This window comes from Rhinatrema bivittatum, chromosome 5, assembly GCF_901001135.1.
Source record: "Rhinatrema bivittatum chromosome 5, aRhiBiv1.1, whole genome shotgun sequence".
Taxonomy (NCBI): Eukaryota; Metazoa; Chordata; class Amphibia; order Gymnophiona; family Rhinatrematidae; genus Rhinatrema; species Rhinatrema bivittatum.
Window position 1 is genome coordinate 6,418,188 of NC_042619.1, and position 10,251 is coordinate 6,428,438.

The 10,251-nt window shown below is 52.4% G+C and overlaps 1 protein-coding gene across 1 annotated transcript; it reads left to right on the forward strand.

Moving 5' to 3' along the window:
* The first annotated feature begins 8,941 nt into the window (after positions 1 to 8,941).
* On the forward strand, positions 8,942 to 9,904 carry LOC115091583 (olfactory receptor 51G2-like). Its single transcript, XM_029601762.1, has one exon. The coding sequence runs from the start codon at positions 8,942 to 8,944 to the stop codon at positions 9,902 to 9,904; it is 963 nt and encodes a 320-aa protein (XP_029457622.1).
* The last annotated feature ends 347 nt before the right edge of the window (positions 9,905 to 10,251 follow it).

Here is a 10,251-nt window from a genome sequence, read left to right on the forward strand (position 1 = left end):
CAGGCTTTACCCCTCATCCCTCACAGCTAAGGATCCTCTGTGCTTATCCCAGGCTTTACCTCTCACTCCCCCACAGCTAAGGATCCTCTGTGCTTACCCAGTCTTTACCCCTCACTCCCCCACAGCTAAGGATCCTCTGTGCTTATCCCAGGCTTTATCCCTCACTCCCTCACAGCTAAGGATCCTCTGTGCTTATCCCAGGCTTTACCCCTCACTCCCTCACAGCTAAGGATCCTCTGTGCTTATCCCAGGCTTTACCTCTCACTCCCTCACAGCAAAGGATCCTCTGTGTTATCCCAGGCTTTACCTCTCACTCCCCCACAGCTAAGGATCCTCTGTGCTTATCCCAGGCTTTACCCCTCACTCCCCCACAGCTAAGGATCCTCTGTGCTTATCCCAGGCTTTACCTCTCACTCCCTCACAGCTAAGGATCCTCTGTGCTTATCCCAGGCTTTACCCCTCACTCCCCCACAGCAAAGGATCCTCTGTGTTATCCCAGGCTTTACCTCTCACTCCCCCACAGCTAAGGATCCTCTGTGCTTATCCCAGGCTTTACCCCTCACTCCCCCACAGCTAAGGATCCTCTGTGCTTATCCCAGGCTTTACCTCTCACTCCCTCACAGCTAAGGATCCTCTGTGCTTATCCCAGGCTTTACCCCTCACTCCCCCACAGCTAAGGATCCTCTGTGCTTATCCCAGGCTTTACCCCTCACTCCCCCACAGCTAAGGATCCTCTGTGCTTATCCCAGGCTTTATCCCTCACTCCCTCACAGCTAAGGATCCTCTGTGCTTCTCCCAGTCTTTACCCCTCACTCCCCCACAGCTAAGGATCCTCTGTGCTTATCCCAGGCGTTACCTCTCACTCCCTCACAGCTAAGGATCCTCTGTGCTTATCCCAGGCTTTACCCCTCACTCCCCCATACAGCTAAGGATCCTCTGTGCTTATCCCAGGCTTTACCCCTCACTCCCCCATACAGCTAAGGATCCTCTGTGCTTATCCCAGGCTTTACCTCTCACTGCCTCACAGCTAAGGATCCTCTGTGCTTATCCCAGGCTTTACCTCTCACTCCCCCACAGCTAAGGATCCTCTGTGCTTATCCCAGGCTTTACTCCTCACTCCCCCACAGCTAAGGATCCTCTGTGCTTATCCCAGGCTTTACCCCTCACTCCCTCACAGCTAAGGATCCTCTGTGCTTATCCCAGGCTTTACCTCTCACTCCCCCACAGCTAAGGATCCTCTGTGCTTATCCCAGGCTTTACCCCTCACTCTCCCACAGCTAAGGATCCTCTGTGCTTATCCCAGGCTTTACCCCTCACTCCCTCACAGCTAAGGATCCTCTGTGCTTATCCCAGTCTTTACCCCTCACTCCCCCACAGCTAAGGATCCTCTGTGCTTATTCCAGGCTTTATCCCTCACTCCCCCACAGCTAAGGATCCTCTGTGCTTATCCCAGGCTTTACTCCTCACTCCCCCACAGCTAAGGATCCTCTGTGCTTATCCCAGGCTTTACCTCTCACTCCCTCACAGCTAAGGATCCTCTGTGCTTATCCCAGGCTTTACCCCTCACTCCCTCACAGCTAAGGATCCTCTGTGCTTATCCCAGGCTTTACCTCTCACTCCCCCACAGCTAAGGATCCTCTGTGCTTATCCCAGGCTTTACCTCTCACTCCCTCACAGCTAAGGATCCTCTGTGCTTATCCCAGGCTTTACCCCTCACTCCCTCACAGCTAAGGATCCTCTGTGCTTATCCCAGGCTTTACCCCTCACTCCCCCAAGCTAAGGATCCTCTGTGCTTATCCCAGGCTTTACCCCTCACTCCCCCACAGCTAAGGATCCTCTGTGCTTATCCCAGGCTTTACCCCTCACTCCCTCACAGCTAAGGATCCTCTGTGCTTATCCCAGGCTTTACCCCTCACTCCCCTCACAGCTAAGGATCCTCTGTGCTTATCCCAGGCTTTACCCCTCACTCCCCCACAGCTAAGGATCCTCTGTGCTTATCCCAGGCTTTATCCCTCACTCCCCCACAGCTAAGGATCCTCTGTGCTTATCCCAGGCTTTACCCCTCACTCCCCCACAGCTAAGGATCCTCTGTGCTTATCCCAGGCTTTACCCCTCACTCCCCCACAGCTAAGGATCCTCTGTGCTTATCCCAGGCTTTACCTCTCACTCCCCCACAGCTAAGGATCCTCTGTGCTTATCCCAGGCTTTATCCCTCACTCCCCCACAGCTAAGGATCCTCTGTGCTTATCCCAGGCTTTACCCCTCACTCCCCCACAGCTAAGGATCCTCTGTGCTTATCCCAGGCTTTACCTCTCACTCCCCCACAGCTAAGGATCCTCTGTGCTTATCCCAGGCTTTACCTCTCACTCCCCCACAGCTAAGGATCCTCTGTGCTTATCCCAGGCTTTACCCCTCACTCCCCCACAGCTAAGGATCCTCTGTGCTTATCCCAGGCTTTATCCCTCACTCCCCCACAGCTAAGGATCCTCTGTGCTTATCCCAGGCTTTACCCCTCACTCCCTCACAGCTAAGGATCCTCTGTGCTTATCCCAGGCTTTACCCCTCACTCCCCCACAGCTAAGGATCCTCTGTGCTTATCCCAGGCTTTACCCCTCACTCCCTCACAGCTAAGGATCCTCTGTGCTTATCCCAGGCTTTACCTCTCACTCCCTCACAGCTAAGGATCCTCTGTGCTTATCCCAGGCTTTACCTCTCACTCCCTCACAGCTAAGGATCCTCTGTGCTTATCCCAGGCTTTACCTCTCACTCCCTCACAGCTAAGGATCCTCTGTGCTTATCCCAGGCTTTACCCCTCACTCCCTCACAGCTAAGGATCCTCTGTGCTTATCCCAGGCTTTACCCCTCACTCCCCCACAGCTAAGGATCCTCTGTGCTTATCCCAGGCTTTACCCCTCACAGCTAAGGATCCTCTGTGCTTATCCCAGGCTTTATCCCTCACTCCCTCACAGCTAAGGATCCTCTGTGCTTATCCCAGGCTTTACCTCTCACTCCCTCACAGCTAAGGATCCTCTGTGCTTATCCCAGGCTTTACCCCTCACTCCTCCACAGCTAAGGATCCTCTGTGCTTATCCCAGGCTTTACCCCTCACTCCCTCACAGCTAAGGATCCTCTGTGCTTATCCCAGGCTTTATCCCTCACTCCCCCACTGCTAAGGATCCTCTGTGCTTCTCCCAGTCTTTACCCCTCACTCCCTCACAGCTAAGGATCCTCTGTGCTTATCCCAGTCTTTACCCCTCACTCCCCCACAGCTAAGGATCCTCTGTGCTTATCCCAGGCTTTATCCCTCACTCCCTCACAGCAAAGGATCCTCTGTGTTATCCCAGGCTTTACCCCTCACTCCCCCACAGCTAAGGATCCCCTGTGCTTATCCCAGGCTTTACCCCTCACTCCCTCACAGCTAAGGATCCTCTGTGCTTATCCCAGGCTTTACCCCTCACTCCCTCACAGCTAAGGATCCTCTGTGCTTATCCCAGGCTTTACCCCTCACTCCCTCACAGCTAAGGATCCTCTGTGCTTATCCCAGGCTTTACCCCTCACTCCCTCACAGCTAAGGATCCTCTGTGCTTATCCCAGGCTTTACCTCTCACTCCTTCACAGCTATGGATCCTCTGTGCTTATCCCAGGCTTTACCCCTCACTCCCTCACAGCTAAGGATCCTCTGTGCTTATCCCAGGCTTTACCCCTCACTCCCTCACAGCTAAGGATCCTCTGTGCTTATCCCAGGCTTTACCCCTCACTCCCTCACAGCTTAGGATCCCCTGTGCTTATCCCAGGCTTTACCCCTCACTCCCCCACAGCTAAGGATCCTCTGTGCTTATCCCAGGCTTTACCCCTCACTCCCCCACAGCTAAGGATCCTCTGTGCTTATCCCAGGCTTTACCCCTCACTCCCCCACAGCTAAGGATCCTCTGTGCTTATCCCAGGCTTTACCCCTCACTCCCCCACAGCTAAGGATCCTCTGTGCTTATCCCAGGCTTTACCCCTCACTCCCCCCACAGCTAAGGATCCTCTGTGCTTATCCCAGGCTTTACCCCTCACTCCCCCCACAGCTAAGGATCCTCTGTGCTTATCCCAGGCTTTACCCCTCACTCCCCCACAGCTAAGGACCCTCTGTGCTTATCTCAGGCTTTACCCCTCACTCTTCCACAGCTAAGAGTCCTCTGTGCTTCTCTGTTATGGTCGAAGACCCTTGGGTCGGCAGAGACGGTAGATGTTACACTGTGGAGACCCACAGGTAGTGTCACAGCCGAGAGGCGGCGCTGAAGAGACTCTGGAGGAGACTTCACCACTGGAAGCTCGAGGTCCCCCCAGGAGAAGCCCGTAGGGACCTGGGTCTCTTGGACTCAGGCGGGATCCTATGCGACCAAGGATCCAGACATCGGCCGAAGAGATGGATGGTGAGGACAGCTGGACCCAGGAGGCCGGACGAGTCTTCACCCTCGGAAGCCCACGGCTCCCCCAGGAGGAGCCCACAAGAGCCCGAGCCATTGGGACTTAGGAGAATCCTCTGTGCCAGCGAGTACTGGATAACTGAGGTGGTGGAAGAATCCGAATTCAGAGTCCAGGAATGAAGCCAGGTCAGAAGCCAGAAGTCAGAGATCCAAACCAAAGCCAGGGACGGAAGCTGAAGACAGAGTCGTCATCCGTAGGCCGTCCCCTAGATTCCCCGTGCTGGCCCCTTTAAGAGCTGAGCCTCCATGCACCTAGGAGGTGGGGCCCAGCGCGTTGGGTCGGTGGTGGCAGCCATGTTGGGCCTGGATGGCCGAAGATGAGTCTGCATGGGCCGGGCTGGCCCTGAGGTGGGGGGAAGGACCGGGGCTTGGATCGGTCCCGTAACAGTACCTCCCTCCTACGCCCCCTCCCTGGAGTCCTGGGCTTACCCGGGTGATCCACATGGAACTGATGAAGGAGGTTCTTGTCCAGGATATGGGAAGAAGGCTCCCAGGAATTCTACTCCGGGCCATACCCTTCCCATGAAAGGAGGTATTCCCACCAGCGATGGTGTAACCGAACGTCCAGAACATCCTTCACCGTATAGGTGCCGTCGGTCTCAGCCTCAATGGCGGTGGGGTCCGTAGTTTTGTCATGAAAGGTGGAGAGCACCACAGGCTTAAGTAGAGACACGTGGAACACGTCGTGAATTCGTAAAGTGGAGGATAGTCGTAGCCGGTAGGATACAGCCCCTACTTGCTTCTCCAAAGTAAATGGACCAATATACCTGGGAGCCAGGGGCATGGAAGGAATCCGTAACCGGATATTCCTAGTTCTCAACCATACTTTACTCCCCGGGAGGAGGACCGGGGCTGGGTGCCGTAGTTTGTTGGCGTACTTCTTCACCAACCGGACATTTTTCTTGGGTGGTGCTCCAGAGATTGTGCAGTTGTCGAGCTGTGAGCTGCACTGTGGGCGATGGCACTGTCAGAGGTATTGGTAAGGGAGGCGAATGGTCTTCCCGTAGATCACCTGGAATGGAGTTAGGCTGGTAGCCGAGTGCTTATGGCAGTTGTATGAAAACTCTGCCCGGGGTAATAAGGCGACCCAATCATTCTGGAGGTCTCCCACAAAGGCCCAAACGAAGGTCTTAAGGGAACAATTAGTGCGTTCAGCTTGTCCATTGCCTTGGGGTTGGAACGCCGTGGTCAGGTCGAGTTGCACCCCGAACTTCCTGCAGGGCTTTCCAGTACTTTGCCATAAACTGAGGGCCCCGATCGGAGGTTATATGCAGAGGGAGCCCATGCAGGCGGATGACATGCTGCGTGAAGAGACCTGCCAGCTCTGGTGCCGTGGGTAACTTAGCAAGCGGTATAAAATGGGCCATCTTAGAGAACCTGCGTGACCCAGATCATGGTCTTCCCTTCAGAGACAGGTAGATCCACAATAAAATCAGTGGACAGGTGGGTCCAGGGCTTGGTTGGAATGGGTAGAGGCTGAAGGATTCCCCAGGGATGTCCGTGCGGGGATTTCTGCCGGGCACACGTAGGGCAAGACCGGACATAGGTTTGGACGTCCTTTTTGACGAGGCCACCAATAAAACTCGGTCAGCAAGTCCAGGGTCCGGGCTACTCCTGGTGTCCTGCAGTCAGTGAGTCATGGGCCCATGCTAGCACTTTCCTACGCAGGTGAGTGGGCACCACAGTCTTGCCGGTGGGAGCTTCCTCGGAAGCAGCAAGGAGCACTTTGGCAGGGTCAAGGATATATTGGGGTGGCGGCAGAGTATCCTCGGTCTTGGTGGTGCGGGATAGAGCGTCCGCCCAGATATTCTTGGAGGCCGGTCGGTAGCGAAGAATGAAATTAAATCGGCTAAAGGACAGGGACCACGGGCCTGTCGGGGATTGAGGCACTGAGCGCGGCACAGATACTCTAGGTTCTTGTGGTCTGTATACACAATCACGGGGTGCTGGGCCCCCTCCAACCACTGGCGCCATTCTTCAAAGGCCATATTTATGGCCAGGAGTTCTTTGCCTCCGATACCATAATTTCTTTCAGCAGGTGAAAATTTCCTGGAGAAGTAGGAGCATGGCAGCGCTTTACCATTGCCTGATAGTTGGCTCAGGACAGCCCTGACCTCCATGTCGGAGGCGTCGACCTCCACAAAGAATTGGCATTGGGGATCTGGGTGATGTAGGTAGGTGTCTTCCAAAAATGCTTCCTTCAGGGCCACAAAGGCCTGGTGTGCTTCCGACGACCAATTTATTGCGTCCACCCCTTTCCTTGTAAGCGCTGTTAAAGGAACCACCTTGCTGGAGTAGTGCAGGCTAAATTGTCTATAGAAGTTAGTGAATCCTAAGAATCGTTGAAGTGCTTTTATTCCTATGGGTTGGGGCCAGTCTTGAATGGCGGATACCTTTTCTGGGTCCATCCTGAACCCCGTGGCAGAAGCAATGTAACCCAAGAAAGGGAGTGACTCTTGCTCGAAGAGGCATTTCTCAAACTTCATGAACAACCTATTCTCCCTCAAAATCTGTAGTACTTGCCTCACATGTTGACGATGAGTCTTCAGATCCTTAGAGTAGATCAGTACATCGTCTATTTATTTTATTTTATTTATTTAACAATTTTTCTATACCGTTGTTTGGTGGGAACCTTCACAACGGTTTACATCAAGGCACATAAAATGAGTCTAACGTATCTTAAGTTACATAGGTGCCAATTTAGGTGCCACATCTAGGTGGACAATGACAGAGGAGTTGAGCATCTCTCGAAGCACCTCATTCATGAGGTGTTGGAAGACTGCTGGAGTGTTGCATAGCCCAAAAGGCATTGCCAAGTATTTGTAATGCCCATCCCGGGTATTGAAAGCCGTCTTCCATTCATCCCCAGGACGGATGCACACAGATTGTATGCCCCATGGAGGTCAAGCTTGGTAAATCCCTTGGCTCCTTGTAGACGGTCAAGAAGTTCAGGAATCAAGGGTAACAGATACCGATCCCGCCGGGTGATGCTGTTCAGGCCCCGGTAATCTATGCAAGGTCGGAGGGACCCGTCCTTCTTCACTACGAAGAAGAAACCCCGCTCCAGCCAGGGATTTGGAGGGTCGAATGAATCCTCGGTCCAGGTTCTCCCAGATATAAGCAGACATGGCTTGCATCTCCGGAAGGGACAACGGTTATACCCGTCCTTGTGGCGGCGTGGTACCCGGGAGCTCTGGGAGATCTCGGCCTTTTCCTTGGAAAGGATATCGAGGTAGTCTTGGTAATGTGGAGGCAGTGCCAAAGAAATCGACAGGAGAGGTACCAGTGGTCGAGGAACGGCGACCAAACAGGACTTGAAGCACGATGGCCCCCAGGATGCCACCTGGGGGTATCCCATGAGATTACAGGAGTGTGCTTCCGCAGCCAAGGTAGTCCCAGGATGACTGGATGCATGGATCTCTCCAGGATGAGGAATGAGATCTCTTCTACATGCAAAATACCAGTGTGTAATGTGAGAGGCCTGGTACGAGTATCGATGGTCCCTGGAAGAAGTCTCCCCTGAATAGAGGACACATGGAGCAGGGGTCTTTGGGGTTGAACTGCAATCTGGAGTTGCTAGACCAAGTCCTTGAGGATGAAGTTTCCCCCAGCTCCACAGTCAATCAGGGCTAGCCTGTCGAACTCTCCTTCAGGAAGGCGTAAGGTCACCGGGACGGTGCATGGGGAGGAAGAAGTGGTGTGACCTAGGGTTAGCTCCTCGACTGCCCCTAGGTCAGAGCGTTTCCTGGATACTCGCTACAGTCGGCAAGGAAATGGCCCTTGCCAGCGCAATACAAGCACAGGCCCAGGGGCCGATGTCGTCTCCTTTCTTCCTGAGAGATAGGCCCCTGGCCCACCTGCATGGGTTCGGGATCCAGAGCCCCCGGAGAGGCTGAAGTGAAGCACCCTTGTTTGACAAGGGTTATTTGCTATGGGGTAGATTTTAAAAGGTACGCGTGATTTTATAACTTGTGCACCTTGTGTGCCGAGCCCGCTCCGAGCCCGCTGCCTTCCCCCATTCCCTCCCAGGCTGCTCTGAAATCGGAGTGGCCTCGGAGGGAACTTCCCTCCCCCCTATCCCACCTTTCCTTCCCTTCCCTTCCTCTACCTCCCCCGCCCTTTCCCCCATACCTTTTTCGTCTTCTTTTTTTTGTTACAAAACTTACTTCAGCCCGGACTGCCCCACCCCCTCCCTGCCCCTGGACTGCCCCTGTTTGCAAACACCGGGACTTACACGCATCCTGGGCCTTTACACACGTCGCCGGGATTCACGCGGATTTACACGCGTAACCCTTTGAAAATCCGGCCCTATGTGTACATAGTAAACAAAATTGTCTTTTGTATATATCTTGTGGACTTGTATGCATTTGTGCTTCATGAAAGGTTATATTTTTTAATATCACTGACACCTTTGATTTTTTTCAGTTAAGGAAACATCTTGAAGCTGATTAGAAGTTTGGAGCTTGAGCATGTCAGCTGTCAATGGAAATGACTCAGAGGCCCCTAGCTTTCTCTTGACACGGATTCCAGGCTTGGACCATGGTCATGACTGGATCTCCTTCCCTGTAAGCCTCTTGTACGTGATGTCTTTTGTAGGGAATTGTACCATCCTGTTTGTTGTCAAGACAGAGCCACATCTGCACACTCCCATGTATCTCCTCCTCTCTCTGCTTGCTATCACTGACCTGGGCTTGTCCTTAGCCACATTGCCTACAATGCTCAGCATCTTTTGGTTTAACTCCAGGTTTCTTAGCCCCGATGCCTGTTTCAGTCAGCTGTTCTTCATTCATACCTTCTCCGTCATGGAGTCCTCAGTACTCTTGGCCATGGCCTTTGATCGCTTTATTGCCATCTGTAACCCTCTGAGATATGCCTCCATCCTAACCGGCCCAGTCATAGTAAAAATTGGATTTGCCACTGTATTCAGGAGTGCGGGCCTTCATTTTCCACTCCCCTTTCTTCTTAAAAGGTTGAGGTACTGTGGAGTTAATGAACTTTCTCATGCTTTTTGTATACATTCTGAACTAATAACTCTCTCCTGTTCCAGTACTAGAATCAATAGCATCTATGGTTTGTTCATTGTTCTGAGCACTTTTGGAATAGACTCACTATTTATTTTCCTGTCTTATGTCATGATCATCAAAACCGTCTTCAAGATTGCATCACGGGAAGAGCAGCTCAAGGTCATGGGCAGCTGTGTGTCCCACATCTGTGCAGTCCTTTTGTTTTACACACCTCTAATGGGCTTGACCATGATCCACCGCTTCCTCAACAAAAGGGATCCCAGCATGACAGCTCTGATGGCTTATGTTCATTTTCTTCTACCCCCAGTGATGAACCCAACTGTGTACAGTGTGAAAACGAAAGAGATTCAGAAAGCCGTCCTTAAAATGCTGTGCCAGAAAAGGATTCTCTCCAGGCAGTTTTCTTGATCTTGATGGATAGTGGCTGTTCTATGGTTTGATGATATCAACTGTAGAAGCAACACATTCTACATGTCCACAGGGACTTTGTAATGAAAAGGAAAATTTTGATAGCTATGTGATGGAGTATAATGCAACTCCCTCACTCTACCTTAAAGAGACTGGTTCAAGGTTTTAACCCAGTCCTCCTTAAGGCAGAATGCTACATGTAGTGTCAGTTCAGAGATTTTTTTTTTTTTTGCTTAAGTGGGAAACACAAATAAAAACTCGCAGCCTCAAAGAAGAAAAAGAAATCTTGCAGAGTTTTCTTTTCTGGGGCCTTCTGACTTCAATTTCTAGTACAGCAGGCCAAGGGG

Excerpts from the sequence above, each read along its gene's own strand:
- LOC115091583 (XM_029601762.1), top strand. The coding sequence starts at position 8,942 with ATGTCAGCTGTCAATGGAAATGACTCAGAGGCCCCTAGCTTTCTCTTG.